We start from the raw sequence: 16,656 nt of genomic DNA, 5'->3' as shown, positions 1-16,656 counted from the left end.
AACTCAAATAAATTTCGTAAGGGGGAACTTCATCATTTGAAAGAAACGGTTTGACTCTGTCAAAGCAAAGCATTGGAAGTATAAACCTTTTCAGAAAACACTTGAGAGAAAAGCTTGTGTTTTCAGGAGAAATAGATAAATAAATTCTCTTTGTAAGGATTAAGTCAGGCCTGTCTATCGGGGAAAGCAGTAATTCGCTGATACTCGAATCAATGGAGGGAATTAATAAAGAGTAGATAAATAAAGAAAAGTCAGGATTAAATCGGATTATTATCGGATGTTCTTGATTGGATTAGTAGGACAATGTTTAATGATACTGCTTCTAATTCGGGATTGAAAATAACCTAGACCCAATACCCTAGCCTAGCCTAGCTATGCGTGCCGGGAACTCAAGGTCAACAAGCAATTTCAGTGAGTGAATATATACACTCGCAGCACCTATCTGTGTATTATAGTCAAAAAATCTGCAAACTCTTTCAAAAGATTTGGAAAAAAAAGTGAATACATCGTGAATAGGTGGAGTTGCTTTCACCTTTGTTTCACTTTTGATAATCTTTATTAGAGCAATATTTTATATGATAAAATTTTCTTTGTCGCTGAAAAACCGTGAATTTTCCTACTGACATTGGTAATTTACTGCGGTGCCAAAACTGAATAAAATAGAAAATTAGAAAGAAAGTTTAACAAAGAACCAAATTGTTTTGGTAAATTTTATTCCAACAATTGGAGTGATAAAAAGATCTAAGTTGAAAATTTGACGAATACATTGATGTTATAGCCTCGCGTAGACATTTGTATACCGATGCCTAAAATAGCGAATTTTATTCTTTAATTTGTGAGTTTTCTTGAGAAAAACATACGCTAATCTTTAAATGGTGGAATCGCGTTGCTGCCAGACAAGAAAGTTTTACATCCCGAGATGGCATCCACCCAACTTTTCGTCGATTCGCGCCAACGAAAAATTCAGCCTACTATACTTCTCACCTTACAATTCTCTCAGAAAACCTACATATAGATCTCGAAGGTTTCTAATGAGTATAATAGGAAAATTAATTGAATACTTCATAAACAATTAATAAATTTTTAATATAAAGCCTGTAAAATGTACTGCAGAGCTCACAAGTGTATATCGTTATCAATTAGAGCTTTATGATTTTTGCACAGTGATTTTTGCACGCATCTGCACGTAACGCCTTTAACGCGCAGCAGCTGCCAGACATTGGCGGTTACTGCGGCCAAGGAAGGAAGTTAATTTCAGGAACTGGCGCTGATAATAATACTCGTAACCTAAATGGTCCGTGGTAAAAACTCGACACTATAAAACTATCGTTCCCTTCAGCCTCCACCATTTCAACCCTATTTTCTACAATAATTCCCCACCAACCAAAATCTTTTATTCAATATCGAACAAAAGAACGACCAAATTTTTTATGACTTGTACACGTGTCGTTGAAACTGTGAATAGATCTCAGCATTATTTATTCGCTGAATCGAATTAATTATTTTCTCAGCACTCACTTTCGAGGCGAGTCTCTAGCATAGAGAATCCTTTTCTAGATCGGAGATGGTTAAAAATAGAAAACCAGTAGTATCACTGAGAAAATTACGGAAACTCCCAAATGGTACGCACCTGTTAATATTTTTCCGCTTGATATGCCGCAGAAGGTGCTGTTTATTCGCTATATCTGCAATTTTGCAAGTAACGTAAAGCGAAATTAAAGAATTGTATTAGGTTAGTGTAACGACGAATAACTCTTTACTTAAAACGCCTCGAGTCTCTCGATGTAAAACCAAGTGTGGACTCACACCTAAAGACGAGTCAGATTTCAAGCAAAGCATCAACTTATTTTTAACCTCGACTGGTAGAGTCCTTACTAAAAAAAACATCGATCAGACATACTCGAATTTAATAATAAACATTAGCTCAAAAGTGACAGCAAGCTCAGGTTGTCCAAGAAAAAAAGAATGACAGAACTTGATATATTTTCCAAAAAGATTACAAGAATAATAATGAAATTTAACAGCGATATAACCAATGTATCTCGCGAGTTTATACTCATCAGCCGCGTATAATATTAATTGTATAATCTGTAATTATATAAGCTCCATGAACGAGCCTCGTCGAAGGTTAATCCTTCCATGGCTGATAATAATTCGTATAGGTGAAATTCTGCTTGATGAAAATTAAAATTCATCGTTGCGAACGGCAAATTTGGCGATTTTACGAGGAATCTGATTATCGGGGGTGAACGTTCTATTGGGAGCAAGCTGTCGAGCTGGACATAATGAGAAGATCGATAAACCAAATGAAGCAAGCTAATTACGGCCTGCAAGCTTCACCTTCGAGCTCCCTGGCACAATCACGAGATTCCGGATAAATAAATACGTAATAAGACCATTCCTCGAATAAATTAACTGTGCACACCCTACTTTATTATTCCTCGAGATCAAAAAGTAAATTACACCCTCCCTCGTTCTATCGCCCCTATATATATATATATATATATATATATATACTCCATAAAAAGCTTCACTGTACACTTATTTTATCTCTTATCAACGCTTCCAAGCGGCCATTATCCACCTAATCTTTCCAGCTCCTTCCTCCCACCTATACAAAAACACACGACTCTACGATAAATAAATCAATAAACAAGTTTAAATGTAAAACAGTCGTACGTTGTGCGACGCAGACATCTAATTTAGCTTATCTGGAATAATATGTTATTCCAGGAGAGTGAGACGAGAGCAATAATTAGCTGTATTCACGCCAACTGTCCATTCTTATCAGGAAATTTTCGTGCAATCGATAGAGACAAGATGGATGCTCTTGCCAGAGGGTAAAAACCAGCCAAATCACGAGCTACTGCAACTGTGAAATGTGATTATGTCTGTAGGAAAGAGATGCTTTCATTGCGATTATCAATCCGGATAGAATTAAGATAGAAAAGGATTTTTCAGGGTATAATAGAACGAGTAGGAAGTATATATTTAGCAATGATATATAGATATAAGGAGACGAGTGAGTTTGCTATTGGATAGATAAATGAGAAATTTAATCACAAGGGATCAGGGCAAATGCAATGAGTGTTCGATTCTCGTCTAATTGATATACAGAAGCCCCAGATGCTTGCTTCGATTGCCCTGGAGGTCGGGCAGAGGCTTTTAATCGTAGGCGTACGACAAATGGAAAACTGGATTATCGCAGGAAGGACGAAAAGAGGATACGTCATGATGGCTCGAGACTCGTGTCGGTCGACTATCGTGCCTATAACGGTTTACTCGCAGTGTCCCCCAGAAACACATTGAAACGTCGCTCAGTTATCTCCTCCCCCCCCCCCCCCCCCCCCCACCTCCTCCGGCGTCATGAAAAATCTCTTACATTCTTGGAAACGTATACTGGCACCCTGCCAACTACCCTTAACGACTTTTCTTCTTCCAAATATGACCCATATCCTTAATCCTTCGGAGCGCGTGCCCCTCGACAGATTCGATCTCACCAATTCCTCTGTCCAATAGTCCACCGCACGCTTGGATCGAGATAAATATCTATAAGAAGATTGCGCCTTTTTTGTTTGGCGAAGAGAGCGAGCCTTGTAAATTCATAGAGTTTTATATGTGGGACAATTCCAGCGCACAAATCATCGAGCCCGAATGGAAGCGGGAACGTCACGTCGATGAGAAAGTACGAGCGGTAGGAAGTACGAAGAGGGCTCGGGAAGGAGGCCAACTTCTGACACGAAGAAGTTGCTCTTTGATCGGTGACTCCGGCCAAAACCACCTTCCCAGCTAACACGTGATCTTCGTAACGTTAAATTTCGACAAATCACTCTCCATATATCCAATTCGCCCCCTAGCACGATTTTATCAGCGGTTTATTCAGCCATTCGGAAATCCTATTTTTATAGCTTATATTCTATTATATTTTTAGCAGGAAAAGGGATATGATCGGAGGAGACTAGCTGGAGTCGAGAATCAAACTGTTTGAAATCGAAATCTGCCAGAAATAAGATATATAACATATATACGCATTGGCTGAAAATAACAGATACCGTGAGCGAGGACGAACCATAAAACTTGTATTTTTCTTAAAAGCAGTATATTAATATTGGAGCTTCGACAGGTTTGCCAATCCTTCTTGGTCTTGGTGTTACGTACGACACGGCCGACTTTAAAATAGATCGGAAATGAGAGGATGGTTAAAAAATATGCGAATCCAGCGAGGAATGGAATTAAATAAGTGACGAAGCTGATACGGTTGGCTGATGCAGAACTGTATAGGAAGAGGATGGTCCCGTTATGTAGGTCACCCATTGGGTCAGCTGCTTGGACATCGACTAAAGGTTAAAGTCCAATTATAGCATGCGGATAAATAGGCTTATCATTCGACTATAACTATGCCCGAAAGGAAGAATACGCATCTACCATGCAGGAACGAGTAGCCTATTGCACACGAATCTTTCTCTAAACAGATTGCTATAATTCTTATCCAAATATTGGATCTTCCTAATGGAATTGTTGAAATATCACTACTGTCAATGCGCAGCAATTAAAACACCCACGATTCCTCTGGGATCTCGAGGTCGATTAGTTTTCTTAGGATGTTTTGGTAGAGTACGAGGATCCTAAGAATTCTTCAGGGAGACTAGCATTATTATTATTGCACAAATATTGGGTCTTTCGAATGAAATCGTTGAAATAGCACTGGTGTGAATCTTCGGGAATTAAAAATACCTATTAATATTGTGCAATCTTAAGGTTGATTAGTTTCCTTACGATGCCTTGGCAAAGTGAGAGGAATTTATATATACGAAGCGACCGGAAAGAGAGTGGTATGATTATATATTGCAAAAATATCGAATCTCTGGAATGAAATTGTTGAAATATCACAAGTGTCCAAGTGCAGGAATTAAAATACTTATGGCTCTTGTGCGATCTCAGGGTCGAAAAATCTTAGGATGCTTTGGCAAAGTGCTCGAAGGTCGCGTGCCCCAATCATAGTGGACTGCTAATTACGATAGCTCGAAGAGAGGTAAAGTTCATTCTGATATAGCTATTTATACAAATCTTAAACTGAGTACGATCATCTTGCTCTCTTCCTCTCTTAAAGACAAAAGCACACGTATACGTGTGCTTGAAGAATCATTACGAGGGTGCTGCAAGTATACAGGGAACGCAAAGGTCTCAAAGTAATATCCTTTGGGAATCCTAATAGAGAGACAAGTTTTGGAAGGTCATGAAATTATAAAGACATATGATAAACGCAAGAGAGCTACTACTGCATCTTTGCTATTATAAATTTGGCTCTTTGTTAAAATTTAAAAGAAACGATGCTTTAAGATTGGTAGATGTGGAAGATACGTATATATAGATATATATATATATATATATTGATATAGATATAACGTTACAGAGCGAGAGAGAGAGAGAGAGAGAGAGAGAGAGACTTTTTAATTAAGTTTTAATCATCCGACACTCGGAATTGAATTTGACCATTGCGGTTCGCGTCGGAAATGGGATAATCTCAGGACAGAAGCACCGGTAGCCAGCGATCTCGATGAATTATACGAATTTTGCCGTGCAAGCACGCTCGATTCAGGCTCGCCGCTGAATTATTCATTTTAATCGCGAATGCCGAATTTATCACGCGCCCGGACTCCTTCCAATGGAAAACACAACGGAACACAGAATGTACATCAAGGTCTCGTTGAAATACTTTCCGTTTGCATTATTCTGCTGAAACCCAATTATACTCCTTTCCTGCCCATTATCAAACACTATCCAGACATCTTACATTTATAATTTTTCCTCCTATTGTAACAAGACTTTGTAAGTAGGTTCCTGTCAGGGGTTATTACCGTTATAGTCAGACACGCTATAAATTTGATAAAACAACGTTTTATCTCAATTATAGTGGAATCAATCGATGTAATATTTGAACATCATTAATAAACAATAAGAAATAAATTGTTTCATTAATTGATCATTTATTCGCGAATATTTACAACGGTTTGAAATACTGCAGCCTTTAATTTTATTTCCCAGCAGTCATAAAAAAGAAGGCTGTTCAAAGGTTAAATATGTACGTTATTCGAGGAAAGTTTTCCATCGTTCTCGATCATCTCCAAAAACTCGACGAGAACGAATCAATTATCGAAGACCGCATGAATTTACGAGCCCATATAAGCGAGCTTGAAGAGAATCAATAATCGCTCAGTAACGATCATTACTGACACCGTTTAGAGTAAGGATCTTATTTTATTCAACTACTAATTTTCCTCACATCTATTTATAGAATTAATTTCGGCTAATTGGCCTATCGATTCACTTTCAACCAGTAATTACTTCACGAAAGTTTTTTTCTTAATATTTCAAGTTAAAGCAAATTATGTGAAATTCTCTCCTCATAACATATTCAGTTCGCGTTCGCATCGAAACTTCCGCTTTTCGACGAGAATAATAGTCAAAAAAGCTTGGAGATTCGTTACCTTCGCATAATTCCAATTTGTAATTAATATATACAGTTCCCTGCGTTAATTGTTCCTCGATCACTAATAATCTTTCAGTTGGAGCACTATGGCCCAGATTAATCGTTAGGCCGATGGGTTATTTGCGAATAAACTTTCCAGACGAGAAAGCTGCACTCGGCGAGCCTTTTGCAAAAATGCCATCCATCGTTATGCAACTTTATCGCCTAAAACTCAACTCGACTCAACTCGACTCTTTATCAATCCGAATCTCATTATGCAAATGCAGAAGGGAAATCAATTTTTCGCCACAATAGGGAACAACTTCAGGCGGTACTGATTAAATTATTATCGCGCGCTACCATGGTGAAAATTGAGCCAGTAGACGGGATCGACTTAATTTATCTTCGGAGTGGCGATAACTGTTTAGCAAGGACTCATGAATTTAAATCGGAAAGGTGAAATAAGAGGCAGCACCCGATTAAATGGGGAATTAAGTATCGACCCAATTAATTCTTTCTATTATCTTCGAAAGGATCGTCCAAAGAAGGTGGCACCCCTATACCTGTATATATAATTGTTTTTCAAGAAATTAACTATTGACTGCGCACAATATTGGAGAAAGAAGCTAGGATCAGGTGGAAGTTTCCGCAAGGTTCTTCAGCTGGAAAATGGAAATTACAGCGAGCCATCTATGCAACATATATGTCGTATATATATATATATATATATATACAAGGAGGAGAACGAGTAGGGAGAGAGGGGGGAGAAGAAAGACAGAGATCTCTGAGCGAGATTGTTGACTCATATAGCAAAGCCTTGGGCAATTTTAGCTGACGCGGAGAGAAAAGATTGGCAACGAGTGGAACGGATCATCGATGACGGGGATGCTGTGATGCTGCTGCTGGCGCGTACGAAACTCGCATCACTCGCTCTAGCGATGAAATTAGCATTGTGCCGAGGATATCCAACCCAACTCTGATACAAATCGGCTAAGCAGCTTACTTTCCAAAACACCACAAACACAAAGCCAACTCTCTTTCTTCTACTCATCGCTGCAATTATCTATTCAACCCTTTTTCATTCACCTTTATCACCTGGCACGCACATGCAACTCGGCACGAAACTTTTGCATTTGTATACGTGCTCTTCTAGTCCACGTAAAAAATTCCTTCCAAATTAATAGCTCGTTGATAATTCATCGGAGGGCCTCCATATTTTTTATGGGGACAAAAAGAGAGAGGGAGGAATGTAGGGTCGTTGGAAAAACTACCTCGCAGTCTACCGTGCAGTGGAGAAATAAAAAATGGGAGAGACGCGGTATATGTATATAGGTTTCTGCTTTATATAAAGAATACCAGTTTTAATTTTGGACGAGAGTTACGATGTTCTTTATACTTATTATTTGTTAATTTTCTAAAGTTTACATTGGAAATTTGAGATTATATTTGGCTTCTGACGAGAGCGAAATCTCCGTGTTGCTCCATTTTCCCAGCGACGATATCCAAATTACTGGCCTTCGAGAGAATAATACCTGACAATAAAAGTTTACTGCGTGGAAAAGAGAGCGTTGGAAAATAAAGTTGGTTCGAACGGCAACGAGCAAGGGTGTGTTTACCAACTTGCGTATTTCTGCGAAATGTAATTTGCACCCTCTGCAGTGAAATAAACTCTGAACCTCGATCGATTTTCATTCTGCATTTTTTTCCACTATGAAATATGAGTATTATTGATATATGAATTTTAAAATTATACTGTGCATGGGTTTCAAACAAAATTGGATTCGGATACAAAATTTATAATATAGTTCGATAAAGTTAATTTGTAGATATTATCAAATTTCGGTAGGTGCATGTATTCACGTTTGTTATATTTTTAGGAGATTCGCCAAATGGAGTCTAGTGACAAGTATAAATGATTTGAACAAGTTATTAAGTAACGACGATTGATTTGTCATATTTGTAGTTTTTAATCAAATATTCTCAATAATCACTGTTAATTAAATAATAATAGAAAGATATTTTACCCTCAAATCTTTTAATTTACAAAACCAAAAATAGGGGAGAAAACTAAGTTTACTCCAAATATGAACGGTCCATTCATCAGAATTGTCGCTTGGCGGAAATTCATTTTTGTAGCGACAACTGTGAACGACATAGCTGTTGGCTGGGCTTAATCAGATAGACCAACGAAAAATCAATTAAATTCGGATTTACCTGTCAAGTCACTATTTTCTCATTTTCTCCTCCTCTCCCGGTTCCACTGCAAAGTATCGTGGTAGATTCTTTGAAAAATTGAAACTTCTGTCAGGTTATATAGTCAATTAACGAACGAAGGATTTTTCAGTGGCAAATATAATTATTAAATAGATCGAATAGAGCATCGTTACAATTACTAGAAATCTGTTTGATTCGTATACTATTTATGAGAAAGTTTTCTTTCCTCTTGCGCATTGATTTAGCTGAACAATAGGATGATTGAACGAAGAGCTCAGAAGTGGAAGTTAATTATATTAAAAGCCGATAGATCTTTGTAGAATAACTGGATAAAACTCCATTTACAGGAATAACAAATAAAGAAGCTCTATTTTCGGTAAATGAGTTTCAATTGAAGATGTACTTTCGATAATTCTGCAGGGTAAGGAACCAGAGTTAAAAAGGATGGAGAAGGAGGAGCGACTGGGAGGAAAGTTGAGATCCGAAGCTTCGATCAGTCAGGATGTGCTCGCTTCATTTACTTCTCGCGCTCTCCTATTACCATCCAAATTTCATTCGGTGCTCATTTGCATCCTAGGAAGATCCTTCAACCCGTTACAAAGGAAAAATATGGCAATTGAATATCTCTCACTGTGTAATATCCGGTTTGTAATTGCACTGCAGCGAAATTTCTCTTGCAATTTTCATAGATGGAGGAAAAAAGCTTAAGCTCCATTGCACTTAATGTCTGTAATATATTCATTTCGGTATTGAAACATCCGAGCTGAAGAGTGAAATGAGATTGCAAAAAAAAATGCTTAATCACAGAAATAACGAAGAGGAGGTGGACGGGATTTGAATTTGACGAAAAAAAAAGATGTAAAAATTGAATTGTAGGGACGTCGAGCTACACAATTACGACAGCTGTAACCCACTTTCCGTCCAGGACGTTGGCTGCTAGGCGGATGGCAAATGCAGCCACGCGTTGCAAATGCATTTGCGTGATTTGCATTGTTTCAGCCATGACAGCGCTAGTGCGGAGCAGCAGCGTCGCGAAATAATTTAGCGAAAAATAACCTCTCGCGCTTCTCGACACGCGGCTGTAAAAATCATCGCTCTTCCACCGGTGAGAATTCATTTCGCCAGCAATTACTCCTGCCTCCGCAAACTACCCTAGGAGGCCGAGTCGTTAAATCCATCTTTTAAAAAATAATGCGAGAAAACCACTTTCGACGCTCGATCCTTTTCGCTCGCTTCAGCTTTTTTTTCTATTCGAAAATAATTCACAATATACCTAACTTCAGTCAAGGTTGGGTATTGCTCGCTCGCGAGAGAGAGAGAGAGAGAGAAAGAGAGAGAAGCGGTATCTACCTACTCTCCTATTTTTCTCCTGAAAGGATCGAGAGTAATTTGTTTGGTCGAGAGCGACGTTCAGTGCAGGTGTCGTCCTTCTTCCTGATATCTATAGCTTCCTTAATCCTTTCACTCGCGAATCTCTAAATAAGAAGATCTTTGGCTCGCTGGGCACGTTCAGGCGTATCGATTGACGCGCTGCTGAATTAAAGATAGAGACGAAATGCCGTCAAGGCGACAGCCTGTAACTCGATAAGTCTTTACGCCGAGTAAGACAACCGTTTCTCATATATATATATATATATATATGTGTGTGTGTGTGTGTGTATCAACCTCTCCTAGAGAACCAACACGTCTGTATTCGTAACACACCATAACAATTCGATCGTCCGTGTATTGGAGATTTATGTGTTCAATTTTCCCTCTCGTCCAGACTGAGACATCAAAAACTCCTCGTTTTATAACTATACGTACCATCGACGTTTCAGAACTTTTCTATATTCTCTCGCTAGCCCCTTTTCCCCCAACATTTTATTTTCTCGTGTTACAATTAAAATCCACTGATTACTGTACAAGAAATAACGAACATATACTATATAGCCTTGCAGAAATCTTGTAATAATTAGTCTGATTAATTTGGTAAATAAAGGAGACGTTGATTGATCTCGAATCTACAGTAAACTTCGTGCAAACAATCGGGTTTTTATTATTGTTATACTTATATAGCTGCTAACCGTGATGATGACGAAGAGTAAGAAATTTGACCGGTTGTGAATTTCATTAAAATTACTTATCCACGATCCATTCTGTACGTGTACATATACACGTAATGAAAATCAACGCATGCAGCTGGGAGTGTAGGTACATATATACAAGAAGTAAAAATGATTGAGAAACAAATGCATATTGTTTATATAGGAAGATACTGTTTTTACTATCCAATATTTCAAGCTGCAATAGGTTTTACGAATCTGGCATTTCCAGGAGTTTCAATCTTTTTGGGGGGAAACAGGCGTAATTTCAATAATAAAACGGGGCTGGCAGGGGGTTTGGAATATTTTACTGCAAGTTATTTGAAAGCTTTTCCGGAAGCAGCATAAAATATGCGATCAAGTCCGTTGTCGTTTATACTCGCGGGCCCGATAAGCTCGTTCCTCCGCAATGGCCGTCATAAAATTTAAATAAAGCTATTCGTAAATTGTGCCGAACCTTCTTGAGCTGGCCGGGAAAGTCTGGTACGAGCGGCATCCGATTCTGAAAGGACTGAAAGGAGAAGAGGAGCGAAGTACCTCGGGGACCGTGACGAAGGTCGGCTGCCTAAAAAAGAATGACGGGGAAGGGGGAGGGGGAGGGACCACCCCCTAATACCAATGACATATATTCGAGGATCGAAAACACACGCACGGTGGTGCCACACACCGACGGTACGAGCACGAGATTATTGCTATATAGGAATTTTCTGGATTTCATTTCGACCCAAAAGTCACCATGCCTACACACCCCCCTTCCCACCATCCGCCTGCAGCTATCTCAACGCGAATCACCTTATCCCCCTTTGTTTCTCTCCTCCCAAGCAATTCCACCTTTCGCAGGAAACTTTAGCCCTCTGCCAAACTTAAATTAATTCTCTGCAATCCCCCAATTTGTATTTTTATCCCAGTGCTCTAAATTTTTCTTCAATGCTTTATCTTGGCGCAGTGAATTTGAAAAATTTGGGGAATGCGATGGAGGAAAAACTTTTGCATCGAGGAATTCTCGGGTCACGAAAATTTAATTCCACTGGGATATATATGTATATATATATATATATATATATACATATATGAAAAGAAACGAAGGTTCTTGGGGCCGCGTAAGAAAAGCTGCAAAGTGGAAGTGGGCTTTTATTCGATGGATCGTAACGCGTTTTTGCTGGAATATTCTCGCGATATTCGAGAAAATGTTTTGATTTCGAAAAATCGGGTCAGCGGTGATAAGAAAGGCTGATATTAAATGCTTCCTACGTCCAAGGCGAATCTCGTAAACAAGAATCAAGCGGGCACGGGCCAATAAATAAAAGCTTCTCCAAACGCACAAAAAGCCCTCTATCGTACTACGATCGAATGCGAAACGAGCGAGAAATTATTTTGCCACATATCCCAAAATTTACGAGAGCAAAGATTAAAATTTCCTCTTACGAAATACATTTTCGAATTACGATCGAAAGCCTTCGCGGCGCGGATTAAAGAATTTCAGAGCTGTCGAGAGAAATGTTTGCCATTTGGATCAATGTGAGAAACTGACTCTAATCCGAGAGGAAAGAAAGCGAGAGAGAGAGAGAGAAAGTCCTCGGGAAATTCAAGCCATGGAAAGGACGTTAGAATTTGGAGGAGTATAAAAGTTCGAGTCAGAATGCACACTGTATATATGTATATAGAATTACCGAATTCCTATGAAGAAATTTATAAAAGGATATACGTATAGGAGAAAAAATTAAATGATATAGATACGAAGTTAAAGAATTGTAGAGGAGAAAAAATGGAATTATGATTGATAAGAGACAATGGAGGGCGATTTGCAGGGGGAAGGGGGAGGAGGGTATATCGAGGGGATGAATTTTCGAAGGGGTAGGGAGAATTCAGCCGCAGGATTGAACACGCACTGCGTAGAAAGCACCCCCTCCACGAGAGAGTCGACATAGAGTCTGGTTTCACGAATGAAAACTGGGTCACCATACACTGACGTATCCTCGTGCAAGGGATGCGCGCGCGACCATTCCGCGTGTTCCCCTCTGTTTCTTTCTCCACACCCTTTTCTCTCAACCACATTTTTACCCCTTCAAACCCCGTAAATTCCAACCTCCTTATCACTCCTCCAGTCTTTCATAATTTTGCACGCTCAATCGGCCTTTCTTATTAGAATCCACTAAAACTTATTCGTTCGCCATACTTTAATGACCATTATTAATTATACTCCTTTTTTCCTTCCTCTTGTTTTTCTACCAGCTGCGTGATACACACCTGCATGTGAGGTACAGATATTTCGTTAACTAAATTTGTCATTTTTATCACTCGACAAGAGCTTCTCGCAGTGTTGATCATAACTGTATACGCACATTGTACGGAAGGGGTTGGAAAAATTGTGTGAAAAAAAGTTGGGTCGAGAAAAGAAAATTCAGTAGGTTTCATCCGAGCTTTCTGATATAGGGACTCTTCGCTCGTAGTTATCCGGCTAGTCTGAAAGTTTACGTAATTCGATCAGGCCATCTATTATACATTGTAGGATTAGAACATGAGCGTACAGAGATAATCAGATTTTCAAAGTTCAGATTGCACTCGCGAAGCTTTTTCAATGACGTTACAATCTGGATTATATAGTGGCCTTGGTGTACAGTATTTTTTCAATTGGAAATAGTATAAAGAAGCAAGAAACTTTGAAGCCACCCTTCTCTACGACGCAATTTCATCGACGAAAGAATGTAATCCGAATAAAAATAGGAAAATGATAAGAAAGCTGAATTTAATTAAGAGTAACGATTTGGTAAGAATCACCGAGGAAATAAGAAACAATGGATTCTTAGGCGATATATAAAAATATACGAACATACATTTACCAGGCAGGTCATTAGGCATGAATGGAAAAAGTTTGCGGCCCGTTACCCTTAAAATATGCGCTGCATCACCGTTTACGAGGTTACTTTAGCATATCTGTACAAAGCGCTATTGAATAAACAAGACAGAAAATTTGGTCTCCGTTATGGAAAACCCTTTAGGAAACTGCTAATTGGAAAAGTTAATAATCAAAAGTTGGAATGACGGTTCTCTATCTAGAATCTGGCGCTTTAATAGAGTAACGCCGAGCTTTCAGAGCCGCGTGTTTATGAAAATTTTCGTGATTGTTCTCAAGGCAGGAAACGTCTTAAGATTAATACCTATACACACACGTATCAAAGTCTAATGAAAACAAGTTTGAACCGCTCGGACCATCAGCCAAGGTTCTACCGTACAACTTTGAGGAAAATAGTGTATTTCGCAAGGAGGAAATAGTTGGAGCGAGACTGGCCGCTCTTGCTCGTTTCGCGAGCTGCTCGCTTTCGAGCCTCGTCGAAATTAAAGGGAAACTCCACGGAAAGTGGCTATTCTCGCCTTTCTTGCATCGTCGCATGTCGACGATGGCAAATACGAATGGTAAGCAAATTTCCGAGCTGCTTTTTACGTCCGCACTGCTTCCGCGCCACTGCGCATGTCCGCTCTCCGAGCGAGAGCACGCAGAGTTACAGATGTTTGGCAACGTTTTCACATAATGAATACGCGACCGACTACTATTACGGCACATCCATTATATCTTAGCATGCCGTACTCTCTTAAAAGCTAAAACTGTGTCACGAATAACGTACACACACTGCTCGCTCTCCCTCTCGCATATTTATAAGGAATAACATTGCGAGGGTCAGAGCGTGTAAGCAGTAGGAAAAGGAAGGAGAAAAACAATGTGTGTGCGAAATAGTAGTCTCGCGATAGGTGTTCGTTCGTACAACTAGTACAGCTTCTTCGAGGAGGAGTATATACCGCCCGCGGATTAAGGTGCTTTGAAAGCTTCGCTTTGGAAAAGCACAGCTGACTCGTGTAACTCGTGCGTTCCTCGCGCGATATAGGTCAGAGGAGGCAGAAGGAGGAACGGTCGAGAGTAGAAGAAGGGGAGGAGGGGGGATGGGGGATACAAATACCAAGAAGAGAACGAGGCACCTGGAAGAGACAAAGCGATGGTTCGAGTGACAATTCCAAGACTCTCAAGGCCACGCAGGGGTGGGGGCAGACCGACCAATCGAATCGGACATGTTTTCGTGGAACATGAATATACGTATGTACGTATATATACACATTGCATACGCCGTGTTATTAAAAATATAGCAGAGACGTATACGAGGAATACTTACGAGGATACGTCCAGTGGTGGTCTGTCCGGAAATGAGTTCACCGGCCCAGTCCTTGGCCTCGGTCATAAAAGTCCCCTCGAACTCCTTTCCCTGGCGGGAGTTCTTTTGTTCCTTCTGCTTGGGGTCATTGGGAGCGAATTCGGGCTCCTTTCGACAGCAGAGGAAGGCGAACGCCCGCCAGAGGAGGACGATCAGCAAGCCGGCGAGGAAGGTGAAGATGCTCGACACCAGGAAGCACCACCATTTCCGGTCCTTGAGGCAGTCGTCGTCCGGGGGCTGCTGGGTCGTCTCTGCGGTCGTCATCCCGGCGGATCTCTGCTGCCCCCGGATCACACATTCACCGGCGGCGTAGAGCGGCTCCACCGATTAGGGCGCACTTTATGCGCTTCATAATTTCGTTCCTCTCGAGGCGCACACACGGCGCTCCGCGACCGCGCGCTCTTCCTCTCGGACCTGCACACCTTTCTCTATAGCGCAGCGCTTATTCGTTCAACCGACACGTCGCTCGATACGATATATATTTCTGCCCACAGAGAGAGAGAGAGAGAGAGAGAGAGCCCTTTTAGCTGTTTCCCTCCTCTTCAACCCCCTACACTATATATCCACTCTAGAGCAGCACTCCCAGTCCCTCGACGGTCGTGCAGCTATCGAGGGCCAAGAGCTCTCGCCAGGATCAGCCTGGATTCGTCCGTTTCTCCTCGCTCGCTGGTCCTTCGCGCACCGCCACCTTCCGCCGCCGCCTCCTCCCTCTCCTCTCCTCCACCTCCTCCTCCACTCGGCCGAAGCAACCCGTGTAGTAAACTCCCTCGACCAATCACCCAATTCACTCTCTTTCTCACCACTCATCCATTCTTCTGCTCAACGCGGATCTATCTCTGCCGTGTAACCAACCAACTGTGTGTTTACAGCACGCTCGGAAGCGCGAGGGCGCGCGCGCGCTCTCTTATTCACGATGCGCGTGCACAGGCCCGAGCTGCGATCCTTTAAATCAGCACTGCTAGCTGCTCGCTCGCTCGCTTCTGGTGCGCGCCACTCGGATTGATTTTCATCGGATGTGTGCCACTCGGGCCAGTCCTTCTTTCTTCTCCTCGCTCCGCTTTTATCCCTTTCGTTAACGCGCGCGTCTCACACTATCTATCCTATATATATATATATATATATACACATATATATATCTCTCTCTCTATATATATATATTACTCCTATACCTATTCGGCTCGGATCTGCTCTACCGACGACGGCGACGACGGCGACGACGACGACGACGACGACGAGGACGACCGAGTGTCCCGACGACCATACCACTGCTTCGCAGCAATCAATACGCAACAATGGACCGGGACCAATAAGCTCGGAGCTTTGCCTGACGTAGACGCACGCTCTCTAGCGTTCCGGCTACCCCCACCACCCTTTCGAAGCTCGAGGAAGCGGTTTCCGCTTGTACTCCGCCAGGTAGAGCCACTCGGGGCTCTTGGACGCGTGCGCCGTAAGGAACGTCCTAAACCTCTCCCCTCTTCCTCCACCAGTTCCTGCGAGTGTCCGCCTCTGCTCCGCTGCTTCCTACCGAGAGCCACCGAATGCTGCTGACCGACGATGCTGACGAGCAAAAGCCAAAGCGGAGGCAAACGCTGAGCGGTGATTGAACCGGCCACCGCGAACATCCCCTCGCTACGCGCCCGGTCATCCCTCGACTCGACTCGACTCGACGACCGACGACGTGTCCCAT

At 41.3% G+C, this 16,656-nt stretch overlaps 1 protein-coding gene across 1 annotated transcript in view; it reads right to left on the bottom strand.

The window, feature by feature from the left end:
- slo (calcium-activated potassium channel slo) overlaps positions 1-16,230 on the bottom strand; it is an 81,385-nt gene extending 65,155 nt beyond the window's left edge. Inside the window, exons 1-2 of the mRNA XM_066735497.1 lie at positions 16,139-16,230; positions 14,931-16,069 (exon numbers count right to left, since the gene is read on the bottom strand). Of these exons, the coding sequence (XP_066591594.1) occupies positions 14,931-15,233 (303 nt within the window). The 5' untranslated portion in view covers positions 15,234-16,069; positions 16,139-16,230. The remainder of the gene's footprint in view (positions 1-14,930; positions 16,070-16,138) is intronic.
- Positions 16,231-16,656: the final 426 nt, after the last annotated feature.

Source organism: Prorops nasuta, unplaced genomic scaffold (assembly GCF_024137725.1).
Source record: "Prorops nasuta isolate Cenicafe-Biocafe unplaced genomic scaffold, Cenicafe_Pnas_1.2 PNAS00014, whole genome shotgun sequence".
In the NCBI taxonomy this organism is placed as follows: domain Eukaryota; kingdom Metazoa; phylum Arthropoda; class Insecta; order Hymenoptera; family Bethylidae; genus Prorops; species Prorops nasuta.
This window is presented reverse-complemented; position numbering and strand designations above follow the sequence as displayed.